At 45.7% G+C, this 15,590-nt stretch overlaps 1 protein-coding gene across 3 annotated transcripts in view; it reads right to left on the bottom strand.

Moving 5' to 3' along the window:
• Positions 1 to 15,590, bottom strand: part of TRAPPC9 (trafficking protein particle complex subunit 9) — a 350,271-nt gene that overhangs the window by 222,026 nt on the left and 112,655 nt on the right. The window contains exon 20 of one of the 3 annotated variants that reach the window (XM_077351413.1): positions 3,466 to 3,641. The exons of 1 other annotated variant lie outside the window; for it this stretch is intronic. In XM_077351413.1, the coding sequence (XP_077207528.1) occupies positions 3,466 to 3,641 (176 nt within the window). The remainder of the gene's footprint in view (positions 1 to 3,465; positions 3,642 to 15,590) is intronic. One more of the 3 variants, XM_077351412.1, reaches the window with a different exon arrangement.

The raw sequence follows: 15,590 nt of genomic DNA, 5'->3' as shown, positions 1-15,590 counted from the left end.
TAATAACATGACTGCCCGTTTTCACCTCGACCAGAAATGAAGGCCTGACCAGCTTAGCCCATCATTGCTGGATCTCAAGCCAGGAAAGCGGAGGCAAGCAATGGCAAATGACCTCTGTTCCTCTCTTGGAGGGCACTTTAAGCCACAGAGCTTGCATTGTTTGTTTATTTGCTTTGCACAGACTGCCCCAATCCCATCAGACCTTGGAAGCTAGGAAGACCTGGTTACTACTGGGATGGGAGGCCACCAAGGACCTTCTGGGTTGCTGTGTAGACGCAGGCAATGGCAAACTGCCTCTGTTCGCCTCTTGGATTGAAAATCCTACACGGTAGACATAAGTTGGCCCTGACTGGATGGACCTGCGGCTCTCCAGATGTCCATGGACTACAACACCCATGAGCCCCTGCCAGCACGTGTGCTGGCAGGGGCTCATGGGTGTTGTAGTCCATGGACATCTGGAGAGCTGGTTTGGTGGACTCAAAACACAAAACTACACTGAGCTTCAGAGCCATTAATTGCTCACTCTTTACCATGTGGCTTCACCTGAGGCATGCTGCTACAGAGAGACATTTCTCTCTGTCTGCCTTGCCGCTCCCGATGTGAATCAATCCAGGATGAATGAAGGCATCCCGGTGCTGCCTCAGCACAAATAAATTAGCACATTTTCATAAACAGAAATTATACTAATGGAAAACTGCTTAAAATGATTAATGGAGGCAGCTTACCAGGAGCATTTCCTCTCGTTCGCGTTCTGAACTTTGGGGAATACTGATTACCGTGGCATTTCCACCAGGCGAAATGAATTTGTCGGGAGGCACTGCCACGCTGCTCCACCTTTGCTCTCCAGGACTGACGGGATTTCCACCTGGAGGAGTCGGGCAACCTCAGACTCTTGCATTCTCATGTTTTCCCTGGCCTCACCCTAGTTTGTCCTCCTTTCTAGCAGGGGTGGCCAAAAGATGGCTCTCCAGATGCCCATGGACTACAATTCCCATGAGCCCTTATGGGAATTGTAGTCCATGAGGCTCATGGGAATTGTAGTTCATGGACTTCTGGAGAGTCACAGTTGTATCCTTGCTGCAAATAGACATGGCGGGGACGAAGGGGGAAAGGAAGAGACGGATATTGGAAGGAACAATGCTACGCATGACTGTCTTTCGCAGGCGCCTTCCTCTGTCAGAGCTGAACCAGAAGCGCTGGCACCAACAAACCCTTTTCTCAAGGCTTTCAGTTCATCTTCTCCCACCCCCATTCCATAACCAAGTGCAAGGATTTCTCGTTTTGAGCTGCCGAAGAGCTACCCTGGCTTGCCAAGAATGCTACTAGAGCTGCCAAAGTCCTTCGGAAATAGCTCCTTATTTTGAATAAGCCACTAAATATTTAGAAAATATTAATAAAAAAAGAATCGCGGGCTGAAAAATATTAGCCCGTCTAAAAATTGCGTGCCATCTGTTCAGACAATGAATTGCAGCCACACGAATCTGCGGTGCAGACAACAGCAGATGCATCAGCCACATGCTGAAGGTTTGGGTTTTTTTTTTTTAAATCACGCTGCCAAAACTGGTTTCTTAATATAACTTTGCTCGGCGCATGAAAATACACTACATAATACCATCTGAATGAAAATTAGGATCTTGTTCCTTTAAATTCCAGCATCCCTGAACTCAGGGAACATCTCTGCATGTATTGAGCAGTGAAGCTAAACATCTCTCTCCTTCACTGAGCGACAGAATTGCAGACTAAGCTGGACCTGGCACATGGCAAGAGAAACTGCCTGGGCCCTGGCTTAAGTGGAGGAGCACTGCCATCCCCCATGCACCAGCAGCATGAATAACCACATAATATTGCTCCTTTAAAAGTGGCGGCCTAGAAAGAAATATGTTGTTATTATAGTAGCCCTGGGAAAAAAATTTGACTTGTAAAAGCTGAAACCTAGGGAAAACCCATGGAACTGTTTTGTGATGGGGCAGAAAACTGGGAAATTTGGGTGCTAACCAACCAGCATGCCATTGTGGTCCTTGTTAAAGTTACCTGGGCCTGTCATCAAAAAAGCCCGCTATCCTCTTTAGGAAACGGTACACGTGGTCCGAGATCTTCCTGGAAGCAATTCAGTGGGACTTCTTCATTTGCATCTCCCAGTAGATTGTGGCTGCAAACCAGATTCCATCTCCCCAACTGACTGTGCAAGGTAGGATGGTGGACTAGAGGGACCACTTGTCTGATCTAGTACGTTCAGAACATAAGAAGAGCCCTACTGGATCAGACAAGTGGTCCCTCTAGTCCACCATCCTACCTTGCACAGTGGACAACCAGTTCCCACGGATAGCTAACAACAGGGCATACAGGTCAAAGACTTTCAGACAAGTGGTCCATCTAGTCCAGAAACCAATCTTGCATAGTGTCCAACCAGTTCCTCTGGAGGACCAACAACATGGCCTAGAGGCTGAGACCTTCCTCTGATGTTGCCTCCTGGTTCTGGGTTTCAGAGGTTTACCGCCTCTGAAAGTGGAGGCTTCTTTTAGGCACTATGGCTAGTAGCCGCTGATAGAATTGACTTTCATGAATCGAATCCCCTTTTAAAGCCATTTATGCTTGTGGCCATCGCTATATCCTCTGGCATTAAATTCCACATTGTCCCCATTGTCTCTGTGAAGAAGTATTTCCTTTTGAGAGTGAGCTCAGTTTAGTGATTAAGAATGCTGGCCTCTAGTCTGGAGACCTTGAGCCAGTCTCAGTTCTCAGGGCTCTCTCAGCCTCCCCTCCCTCACAGGGTGTCTGTTGTGGGGAGAGGAAGGGAAGGCGACTGTAAGCCGCTTGGAGACTCCTTCGGGTAGAGAAAAACGGCATATAAGAACCAACTCTTCTTCTTGTTCAGTAATATGAGGGCTCTCTCAGCCTCACCCACCTCACAGGGTGTCTGTTTAGCGGAGAGGAAAGGGAAGGTGAATGTAGGCCGCTTTGAGACTCCTTTGGGTACAGAAAAGCGGCATATAAGAATCAACTCTTCGTCTTTTCTCCATTTGGAATCTACTGGCCCTCAGCCTGATTAGATTCCCTTGAATTCTAGCATTTTTGGAGGGGGGTAGGGGAATTCACACTGTCGTGTGCATAATTTTTATAAAAACTCATCATGTCTCTTTTCCCCGCATCTTTTCTAAACTTCAAATGCTCAGACCTTCACGGACTTTCCCCATTTCCCTGTGGTGTATTGCCTTTGAACTCTCTGAAAAATTGGCAAAAAATAGTACACGATATAGTTTTCTCTCTTAATTTCTCAAATCATGGAACGTGCACATTTGAATGAGAAAACGGCAAGGCCTTACACCAAATACAGAGAACGGCCTAAGTAATTGAGAATGCAATTAAACTTAAGAACTCTATAATTACGTTAAGTGCTCCGTTTCAAACACTTTCCTCTTGCGGACCTCCTCCTAGAAACGATTTGAATGAATGGTCACGGCGTACCGGGTTGATTCTGAAAGGATATAATTTTCCAGAGAATGTCTAGCTTGCGGTTGATCTCCAGACCTTTTGCCTGCTGTCTCTCTTCTTCCAGCTGCCTTGGATTGGTAAATTGTGCTCTTTCACCAGGTGAGTCTGGGCAGCTCTCAAAATTGAACTTGTCCACTTGAATGGCCATGCTGCAGTTAAAGAACAACCACCACCATTACTACCATTATCAATGTTTATTTATTTATTTATTATTTGATTTATATACTGTTGTTCTTAGAGACTCACAGAGGTTTACAATAAAATGATAAAAACACAGAACTCTTATTGGAGAAATACTAAGGTATTGGATAAATACTAAGATATTGGAGAAATACTGTGAAAAAAACTACTTGAAGGTAAGGCTGCCTATTCCTTGGGCATGTCCTGGCAGAGGCTCATGGTAATTGTAGTCCATGGACACTGAGAGAGCCACAGTTTGGACAAGCCTGTCCTTTACCAAAAGAAACCCCTTTTGTTGAGGGGGCTCATGACAATCACAGCATGATTATGTCATTTCCAGGGGAAACCCGGAAGCAATGGTGCTAGCTTTCAGAATTGCCATCATCATACTCACAGCCCTGCCCCCGCTACCACGCAGGTCCCCCCCTGCAGCCCCCCCTCACTAGATGCTGGGGTAGGCTTGGCCATCTGACCTCCATGTCAAGCCACACCCTTCCCTCGCAACCCTACACTGCCGCAATCCGACTTGCTTGCCTCAATAACAGAGCAGAGCACAAATTAAGCTTCTCCCTTGTGCATTTATAGTTATTGATGATTTAACATTAGTATAGACCACCCCTGCCTCACAAAGAAATGCTCAGAGCAGTTCCCATCAGTATAAAATCAGAAGAAACAAATATAGTTTAAACAGTATAAAATGCAAAGTATGAAAAGCAAACCATTTACAAGTGACACTGGTAGATCCAGCATTTAGCCTCACAATTATACTTACCTGGGAAAGACCGGACAGAAAAGCTCAGCTGTACAGGCCCTGTGGATGTTAGGGAGGTCCTGTGGGGTCCAGGTCTCATCTGAGAGGGCATTCCACCAGGATGGGGGTACAACTGGAAAAGCCCTCAACCCTGATGCATGCCAAATGTCTGACCAGAGGGCCTATCACCACTAGTAGGCCACAAGACAAGGACTGCATAAAGGAAAAGGTGGTCCCGCAGGTATGACAGCCCCAGACCATTTGGGGATTGAAAGATCAAAGCTAGCACATTGAATTTGACCTGCACAGCAACAGGTAGCCAGTGTAGGTGCTTCAAGGCAGGCTGGGAAGACCAAGATGTTCTGGTCAGAAACCTTTTAGACAAGGCAAAGTCTCTGAAGAACCTTCAAGGGCAGCCCTGCATAGAGTAAATTGCAATTACCAATTCTGGAGGTGACTGTGGCCCAAATCGAGTGGTCTCCCACAGCCATTCTCAAGCTGTTTTGGACCATGGCCCTTTACAAGCTTTTCTCAGGTTCCGGGGGGCCCTGAAGTAGTCTGGCCGCTTGGACAATTAGGCAAAAAAAGGCCTAAGCTATGAGTGAGCTAACTATGCTCAACGTAGCTTGGCTTATAAATACGCAAGACAGATTTCTAGAACATTTGACACAAAGAAGCATGTGCATTCTTTTTTTTTTTTAGCGCATTCATTCAAGCACACACAAAGGAAGGGTTTATATGGTTTCTTTTTTCACAAAGGGTGAAGTTGATAGCAACTAATGAGGTCATATGTGACAAAAAGGGGGTTTCATTGGTTCAATTACCACGCCCCCATAAACCCCTTGTGCTCCCCTTCTCACATTTTTTCAGTCTGTGGCCCCCTTCACATGTGCCGGGGTCCGTCAGGGGGACAGATGGCCTCTTTGGAGAACGGTGAGTCTACCGTACCAAATGTTGCAGAAAAATCTAACAAGATCAAAAGTGCCAAACCACCTTGAATCAACTACAGCCAGAAGTCATCCAGAAGAGCTACAAGGGCTGTCTCTGCCCCAAACCAAGCCTGAAGCCAGACTGGAGTCTCATCCAGCAAGACCTCAAGAGATCAGCAACTGATCCCTTCATCATCTTTCCCAGGAATGGCAAATTTGACACTGGGCAGTAATTGGCTAGTTCCTTTTTTTTTAATCAAAGGAAGGCTTTTCCCACAATGGTCTAACTACACAGCCTCTTCTAAGGAACGAGGGAAGCTCCCCTGAGAGAGAGAAAAATTAAATATTCTCTCTCAATATGTACTTATAGCCATGTATATTTATTTATTATATATGTGGGGAGAGGGGAGGTTAAAGAGAAAAAAAAATATGGGAACAGTTTCAGGCTTTTCACTTTAAGAACATAAACATATTAAATTTGCATTAGCTTTTGCACAGTCATAGTAAACCAGACAAAACACAGTAAGCATACCTTTACAAAATGTAAATCTTAATGAGTCTGGCAGATTATAAATAATATATACCGTATCTCTCCTAAATTCAGTGAAATAAGCAGCCCATGAACAACTCATCCATAGAAAAGCTGGGGGGGGGGGATCTAAATCGAAGCCAGTGTTTCCAATTTTCCCAATTATTTTGGTTTAACTTTATTCCAGGGCTTTCCTGCACACTTTAAATGTAGTGAAATGTTTACCTTAGGTAGTCGTTATATTCCAGCCCCTCCATATGACATCGCCAACATCCAGCCTCTGGGCAGTAACCGGCTGGCTACATCCTCCATTTTAAAGAGCTAGTTGGGGATTCCAGCCTATGTAGTACTAGCTGAGGGACAGCAACCAGCAGGCAGCAGAGGGAAGATACGGAGGCTAAAATGTGCCAAAGGTGCCTGCCTCATCCTGCCCTCAAATCTGCCTCTCTCTCTCTTGTTCCCGGGGACAGGATCGTCTTTTTAAAAATGCCTAACATCCTGGAGCAACGAATAGGCAGACAAGCATGCAGGCGATGCCAGAAATAATTTTTCCCCCAACCTTGTAGCACAAAGCTTGCCTCTCTAAAGCTCCTCCCTCCACAAAAAAAATCGAGAACAAGGTTAATTTTTTTTAATTATCAAGACTTGTGATTCCATAAGGGGCAGGATTAAAAAAGCACTATGCATCTATGATTAGATGCACAGGCATAGCAACGGAGAAGTATGCATTTAAAAAAATAGCGGGCATCGCAGGACCTTTAAAACATGAAGAAAAGGGATTGGCTGCCTGGCTTGATTGACACGTGGAAGAGAGTCGCGTATAAAGCGCATTGCTCTCTTCCGCCATTTCAAGCAGGTGATGTGGAGGGTGAGAAGCACAAAAGGGCAGCAGAGAAAAGCAAGACATCAAAAAGGGGGGGGGGCGGGAGGCTCAATTATATATTTAGTGCTACACCATTCAGCTGGTGTAACGCTATTTTTACAGACGTGCGGAAATGCCCCCAGTATTCAATAAAGATAAAATTTTACAAATTTTATGCTCTGATTGTCTTTTTCCTTCCCAAGTTTCTTTATGTATACAAATTTTCCTATTAACACTGAAAATCATGTATTCCTTAACTATTTCTGTACCCTGGATGCCTCCCCCCCCACACACACACACACGATTAACACTCTGGCAGTAGATAATAAAATACCTATGAAATAAATCTTGTTAACTGAAACTCCTTTGGGCATAACAAACCTAAGTGCTGTGCCAGAATCCAATTGTAATTGTACATGAGTAATTTCTCTTACTATTTTAAATCCCTGGAACAAAATCTTTATAACTGGGCATGGCCACCAAATACGAATAAAAGACCCCATAAGCCTTTATACATCTCCACCATGAATTTCTTATAGAAGATGTTCTTTTTCTTAATCTATTAGGCATCAGATATCAGGACACATAAGCGTAGGGATTTTCTCCCACCCTGCAACATTCACTGAAATTTTTCATACCCTTATACACTTCCATACCAGTTCCCTTACTGGAATGTTTCACCCTTGCATGGTGACAGATGGGGCAAACAGCAAATGGTGGGGTGGGGTGGGAGCCTTTAATCACTGACAGCGTTTTATTTCTCCTACGTTTTTGTGAATTCCAGGGGATCGATTGGCTGTTTTGGCAAAGAATTATCCTACCTCTGTATTTGGATGTGTGACACAGTTTACTAATTTAACAGAATTATTTTTTGCTATGTATTCCCGCTATCACGTAAGGAGTCCTTAGTCTGAGGAAGAGTGCTTGCACTCAAAAACTCACGCCTTGGTCTTAAAGGTGTCACTGGACTCTGATTTTATTCTACTTCCATACCAGTAACAGATCCAGTTTTATAGGACCAAACAGAATGACTTAAAAGCACACGCCCCTAGTGATCTTTCCTGCTTAGCATTTCTCCCCCATGCATAACAAATATATGTTTCTCCTACCCTGTGCAACAAGGACTTTTAATACACACAAGCGAAACATCCATTCAAGTGACATCGTGATAACATTCAGTAGGGAATTTTGTGTGTGGAAAGGGGGCCATCGGCCGTTAATCAAATTGAACTCTTATACACAGATAATTGATCATTATAGGGCCGCTTTATTAAAATTAGTGTGGGCCTTTTAATTCTTCCATGGCTTCAAAAGATAAAGTGCCATTGCAGAATGGAATTACTCAGAAAGCCCACAGGAGAAAATTTTGCCACCCATCGCCCTAGTCTGGTTTCATTAAAAAGAAAGCATTAACGTAAGAGCTGTCTGTTGGGGATGGGAAGGATAACTCACCCATTAATTTTGCAAAAACCCACTTACAGCTTAATTATTTATTAAAATTTCCCCAAAAGATACATTTAAGCCAGAATGCTGATGCTTCCGAGATTCTTTGTGATTAGTATGCGTCCTTTGGGCATTGTCTAAAAGGATTTGCCAATCCTAAAGGCATACTGGCAAACAGGTCCCACAGTTCAAGAAGACTTCATTCCTTGCAAAGACTGCTTAGGTGGTCACCTGAGAGCAATCCTAAACAGGTGTAGTCAAGATCCTACTCAGGCCTATTCACTGAGTCTTAAAGGTAAAGGTATCCCCTGTGCAAGCACCGAGTCATGTCTGACTCTTGGGGTGACGCCCTCTAGCGTTTTCATGGCAGACTCAATACGGGGTGGTTTGCCAGTGCCTTCCCCAGTCATTACCGTTTACCCCCCAGCAGCAAGCTGGGTACTCATTTTACCGACCTCGGAAGGATGGAAGGCTGAGTCAACCTTGAGCCGGCTGCTGGGATCGAACTCCCAACCTCATGGGCAAAGCTTTCAGACGGCTGCCTTACCACTCTGCGCCACAAGAGGCTCACTGGGTCTTACTCCCAGGTAAAATATGTATTTATATTTATATACCACCCTCCCATGAAGGCTCAGGGCAGTTTACAGGGAATAGGAAACAGATACAGATAACATGAGGGAACACATGTGACAACAGCAATAACACTACTACAACAATAACCCCAACACGGTAACAGCAATAATAATATGATAGAACTGCAATGAGCCTCAGCTCAACTCTTACTGGGACCCAGTGGGTTAGGCAGATTAGTGGTGGTCGTATGGGGGGGGGCTGAGGGCCAATTGGAAGCGGTGGTTTGGGTCAACCTCAACTAAATGCCTGGCGGAGGAGCTCCCTTTTGCAGGCCTTGCAGAACTGTTTGGGTTCCGTCAGGGCCCTGATCTCCTCTGGGAGCTCGTTCCACCATGTGGGGGCCAGAATGGAGAAAGCTCTGGCCCTGGTTGAGGCCAAATAAAATTAACCAAATATCTGCAGGCAGGAAAATAAAATTGGGGAGGGGGAGGGTTTCTGCTGTTTGATACTTTTAATTGGCATATTTTGCCAGATTTGGTTATTCACAGAATATTTTAGCGATGCTTAAGACAATAAAGAATTTTAGGCAAGGTGGAGGGCATCCACTAAGAGCCCTGGGAGGAACAGAGAGACAAAGATGGTAACCATACAAGTGTGAGGCCCAAATACCAGAATTCCTGGCCAGAGCCCCTCTGTGTTACCTGTTTGTGTATTATCCCCTCCAACAGTTTAAAGGTCATAGAATCCTAGAATCATAGAGTTGGAAGGGACCTCCTGGGTCATCTAGTCCAACCCCCTGCACTATGCAGGACACCCACAACCCTCTCACTCATCCACTATAATCTGCCACCCCCATAAGCCTTCACAGAATCATCCTCTCTGTCAGATGGCTATCCAGCCTCTGTTTAAGTGATACCCATCTTTTTTTAATTCATAGGTCTCCATTGCAATGCCTATGCATATATGCATAGAATCATAGATGCCTAGTGCTTTTTGGACACCACCCCATATGGGATCACGAGTCCTTTAATAAATTAGAAAATTAATATTGTTCCTGATTTTTTTTTGGGGGGGGTAGGAGAGAAAACTTTCAAGAGGCACGCTTTGTTGAATATAATTTTCTTTTATTTCTGGCATCGCCTACACGCATGTCCGCCTATTTGTTGCTCCAGGTACGTTCCCATTTTTAAAAAGAAATTCCCATCCCCAGGAACAAGGGAGAGGGAGGTGGGTGTGAGGACAAAATGAAGCAGGTGACTTTAGTGCATTTGAGCCTCCATACCTTCCTTCTGTTGGTTGATTGCTGGTTGATCTCTGCTCCCTAGAGCTTCTTAGGTTGGTAAATCCACTTTATGCAAATTCCCAAAGAAGCGCTTTAAAATGGAGGATGTAGCGAGCTGTCAGCTGGATATGGGCGACGCCATGTGCAGCGGCCAGAATATTCAGCTTGCAATCGACTGGCATGGAGCTACATTTAACAGGTGCGGAAATGCCCCATGGGTCTCAAAAAGGCCAGCTTGAAGGCTCTACACTTTGGTGGCATGGGCCAGCTTGGCTGGGTGGATGTTTCTACAAGGTCTCACGGATGAGAAGAAAAAACCTTCTCCACCGAAGGACATGCTGAAGATAACTGTGATGGGTCCAGTCAACTACAAGTGTGTTTTTCACAATGCCTTTCACAATTAAGCCTCAATTACGAACAAGATCAAACGCTATCTGAGGAGTTGATAGGCAATTGGAAAGCCTGCTGCTTATTAAAAATCTGCCTTACAGTAAAATCCATTTACGTCTTTTGCTGATGAACCTGTACTTTATAGCCCTTAAGCACCTGCCATCTAGGACGGCGGCGTTTAATAAGGTACCGTGCGGCTTTATCATTCTGATAACTCAGTCTTAAGCAGCCACTGCTCCTGGTGGAAACAGCATGCAAAAGAGAGATTACATACACTTGATCTCTGGTTAATTTTGAGTTGATTTACTTTTGCACATTAGCCCCGAACTTGAATAGTTTCTTCTGGTCGCATTTCACAGATCTATACAAATATGCAGACTGAGCATTTGTGGACAGGGCTGCCAATCTCCGGATGAGGCCTGGAAACCTCTGGAATTATAGCTGATCACAAGTCAACAAGAGGAGGACACAAGTGCCTCACCATCATTTTGGTGAGAGCCAGTTTGGTGTAGTGGTTAGGAGTGCGGACTTCTAATCTGGCATGCCAGGTTCGATTCTGCACTCCCCCACATGCAACCAGCTGGGTGACCTTGGGCTCGCCATGGTACTGATAAAACTGTTCTGACTGAGCAGTGATATCAGCGCTCTCTCAGCCTCACCCACCTCTGTTGTGGGGAAAGGGAAGGGAAGGCGCTTTGAGTCTCCTTCGGGTAGGGAAAAGTGGCATATAAGAACCAACTCTTCTTCTTCTTCTTCTTCTTCTTCTTCTTCCTCCTGGGCTCAGCAACTCTAGACTTCCTTAGTGGCCTTCCCTCCCAGTCCAAAGAGGGCTAACCTTCCTTGGTTTCTGAGATCTGGGATCAGGCTATCCGGGTTAGAGTACTAAGTGGCTCATTGTGCCCCAAACAAACAAACCCCCAACAACTCCGCCCCTCTCAACCGATGGCCATCAAATTTCACAGTTAGTACTTGCCATCAACTGAGTAGTGTGAAAGGCAGAGTGGGCGACCACCTCATGGTTCTTGATGAAAACAGTCTCTCTTCATTGTGCTCTTCTGGCTGTTTCCTCCCCCAAGGATGTACGTACTATCATGTCATTCACCAACTGGCTGGTGATCCCTGGCCCCAAACATGCATGTCGGTCCTCCACAAGGGCCAGAGCTTTTCCTGTCCTTGCCCCACCTGGTGGAATGAGCTCCCTGAAGAGGATCAGGGCCCTTTTATCATCATCATCATCATCATCATCATTTTATTTATTACCCACCTCCCACCGGAGGCTCAAGGCTCTATAAAATACTCTATAAATACTCTATAAAAAAACCCAAAATACATTCCAATAATATAAGGTAAAGGTAAAGGTATCCCCTGTGCAAGCACCGAGTCATGTCTGACCCTTGGGGTGACGCCCTCTAGCGTTTTCATGGCAGACTCAATACGGGGTGGTTTGCCAGTGCCTTCCCCAGTCATTACCGTTTACCCCCAGCAGCAAGCTGGGTACTCATTTTACCGACCTCGGAAGGATGGAAGGCTGAGTCAACCTTGAGCCGGCTGCTGGGATCAAACTCCCAGCCTCATGGGCAGACAGCTTCAAACAGCATTTCTGCTGCCTTACCCCTCTGTGCCACAAGAGGCTCTCCAATAATATAAAACAATATAAAACCAATACATATTAAAAAATATCCTCCCCATAAAACCAAGATGAAACGGTGAAAACCCCCGAATTTTCACCAGAGGGGATGGTGCAAGAGGGTACTGATTGACTTCGCTACAGCCACTCCTCTGGGGGGCCCTGATCTCCCTGGCCACCTGGCCTCAACCATAGATCTGGCGGAAGAGCTCTGCTTTGCAGGCCCTACGGAACGCAGAAAGCTCCCTGCCTGAACCCCCACAATTTCGCAAGGCCTGCAAAAGGGAGCTCCTCCGCCAGGCACTGGCCTGAGTCCCACCAAATCCAGAAACATCCACAGGTCCCCTTCAGACATCTCCTCCATGGCCTGAACCAATCTGACCTCTCTGGGGGCTTTATCTAAGGTGGCATTCCATTATATTGTTGATTGAACTACTGTTGATGTATTTGACTATGTTATATGTTAGGCCGTTCTAGGTATCCCCCCCCCTCCCACAACTTTATATGTAAACCGCCCTGAGCCACATGGAAGGGTGGTATAAAAATATTCTAATAAATAAATTAATTAAAAACTTCTTTTCCTAAGCATGGTAGCTTAGCTAAGCAAACAGATCTGCTTTCAGCAGGACAGGCCCAGAACCTGCTAGAATAGCGATCCCCAACTTGTGGGCCACGGACCCCATGTGGTCCGTCAACTAATTGGAGGTGGGCCCGAAGGACGCCTCCCCCCCCCAGCCCTTTACTTCATCCCCCGGCCCTTTACAACACATGTTGGGTGTCCTTGTCCTCCATCACTCCCAGATGGGACTATCTCATTGCAGAGAAACAAGCTCAGGGTTCCCACTGATTTGTCATTGTCATGAGTTAAAATTTCCATGAAAATAAAATGTTCCTTAGGTTCATTGTTGTGGCGTGTCTGTATCTTATTTTGAAGGGATGTGTAAACATTACCATAGCGATCAGAGAGCGTTAGGGCAGTGGTTGAGAGTAGAGGAGTAAACTACCCCCCCCCACCAGGCCTCAGTAAAAGGCGTTGAGAGGTCCCCGGTGATAAAAAGGTTGGGGACCACTGTGCTAGAAGGTTCTCACCGCCAAACACAGAACGGTCTCCCTTTTGTAGGCATGACAGATTGTGTCTGTCACAGGTTGATACTCATGTCCCTACTGTTAGTAACCTTCCCCACTCCACGGTCAGCCCGGTGGAAGATCTCTGACATGCTGCCAAATTTCTTGAACTTCTCAGTTTAAGCAAGACGCTGGGCTTGTGAAAGGTCTCCTGGGTAAGTCATGCTGCTGCACTGGCATCATGTTTAAATCAAGCCCTGGCGACAGACAATCAGGGCACAGGGGGCACTGCTGACAACAACGGTCCGTGGACTGGCATCCTCAGAGCAAAGAGCTGAGGAAGGCAGAAACAGAGTTCCAACTCTTCTGTTCTGGTAGTCTGCCAGGGAGGGGTTGCTCTATTGGCATCACAGCTTTGCTGTTTGCAAGCTGAGTCAGCAACGGTTCTGGCCTTCTCGGGAGTCTTTTTTTCCGCTCTGGCATGTAAGTGAACTTCCTCCTAGGAGACCAGCATTATGCAGATTCGAGTGCATGCAGCTTTTGGCTTAGTGAAATTTCTTCTTGTTCTTCACGACACTGTTTGCCGAAAAACTTTCGTCTCTGGACAACAGAACTCGTTCCGCTAAATCGCTGGGGCCTAGCTTGACAGAACCTTCCGTTATGCCATGCCTGGTATTTAACGGGGCAAAACAGTATTAACAGCAAGGCACTTTATAGCTTTCTATACCAAAATGGGATATTTCCTCAAACAGAGTTGGGCAGGATATGGTCATGCTGGTGTGCAGCAGAGCCACTGTATTTGACTCGTCTGGAGAATTAAAAAAGGAAGCCACAATCTGATGAGGCCCAGTGGTCTTGACGGGGTGTTAACAAGGGAGGAAGGGTCCTTCTTGCTTAAAAACTATAAATCACGGACACCCCCATGATCAATTCTTAGCCCAGATAGCTCTGGTTCTTTCTGTGGAATAAAAAGAAAGTAAGCATCTCTTCTAGATTTCTGATCAATGGAGCCACAGACTTCTGCTTGAAAGACCTAAGCAAGGCTGCCAACAAAAGGACATTTTGTTGTTGGTTTGGAGACCAAGACATCTGAAGAAAGGTTGGGGGAGATTGGTATGTTTAGCCTAGAGAGGAGGACAACTGAAAGGGGATCTGATAACCATCTTCAAGTATTTAAAAGGATGCCATGTAGGATGGAGCAGAATTGTTCTCTCTTTCCCCAGAGGGACAGACCAGAACGAATGGGATGAAATTAATTCAAAAGAAATTCCGTCGCAACATTCGGAAGAAGTTCCTGACAGTCAGAGCGGTTTCTCAGTGGAACAGGCTTCCTTGGGAGGTGGTGGGTTCTCCATCTTTGGAGATTTTTAGACAGAGGCTGGAGAGCCATCTGACGGAGAGGCTGATTCTGTGAAGGCTCAAGGGGGTGGCAGGTTACAGTAGATGAGCGATAGGGATGTGAGTGTCCTGCATAGTGCAGGGGGTTGGACTAGATGACCCAGGAGGTCCCTTCCAACTCTATTATTCTATGATTTCAAAGGTCATTCATTCATAGGTTTGCCATAAGTTGTAAACTACTCGGCACTTCACACGCACAGATGCACACACACTCTCATGCACACATCACCTTATAGATCAATAAGTCAAAGCTCTTTTTGTCAGATATCCAATGAAGGGAGGTTTGATTCTTATTGCGAGTAGTTTGCTGGCCGAACGCGGGAGGTTGGTGACGTCATGCGGTGCTCCCAGAATACAGCGTCTGCGGGGGCGAGTATGGCGCTAAATCTAGATGTTCTCTCGGGGAGTGTCAGGTTTGAGTTTCTAGAATCACAGAATCCTGTGCTACAGGATCTCAGCCCAGAGACGTCACCCTGCATCTGCCTATTGCTGAGTGAAATCAAAACCACTGCAACCTGGCATTTTTGCTCCGTGCTTTGTGGGATACTGGAATGCCACATAAACTTTCGGAGACTGAAAACGCAAAGGTTAATTCCAGATCTCTCCCATTAGAAAGCAAACACACAGGCACAGTGTAAGGCAGAGCTCTGTGCTCTCTGGGGTGGAAAGGGATCCAGGATAATTAGAAATTTCTCCTATGAATGGATTCACAGGGGAAACCAGCATCAGAAATCAAACTTGCAAGGGTCTCTGGAGGTTGACTGAAACACACAAAGTATTGAAAGAGCCAGGGCTTTGTAAGCTAAGACAAAAGGCTTGGCAGAGGGAGTCACCTGAGCAGCCGGCTCCCCAAAGAAAAGAACAAATATTAGGGAACAATGCCCTTATTGAAAAATAAATCAGGTAGGCAATACAGCAAGTTGCTTGAAAACCTTTTGGAATAAATGCTGTCTCCCCCAGGCAGCCCTTCTTTCTGTGGCTACAGTAATCCAATTTGAGGAAGTTATATTTGTATTTCTGCAAAAAACAAAAAACAAAAATCCATTTTATTTGAAATGCGGATCGGTGG

This window comes from Paroedura picta, chromosome 9 (genome assembly GCF_049243985.1).
Source record: "Paroedura picta isolate Pp20150507F chromosome 9, Ppicta_v3.0, whole genome shotgun sequence".
Taxonomy (NCBI): Eukaryota; Metazoa; Chordata; class Lepidosauria; order Squamata; family Gekkonidae; genus Paroedura; species Paroedura picta.
Note: the sequence above shows the minus strand (reverse complement) of the source record. Positions and strands in the feature narration are given on the sequence as shown.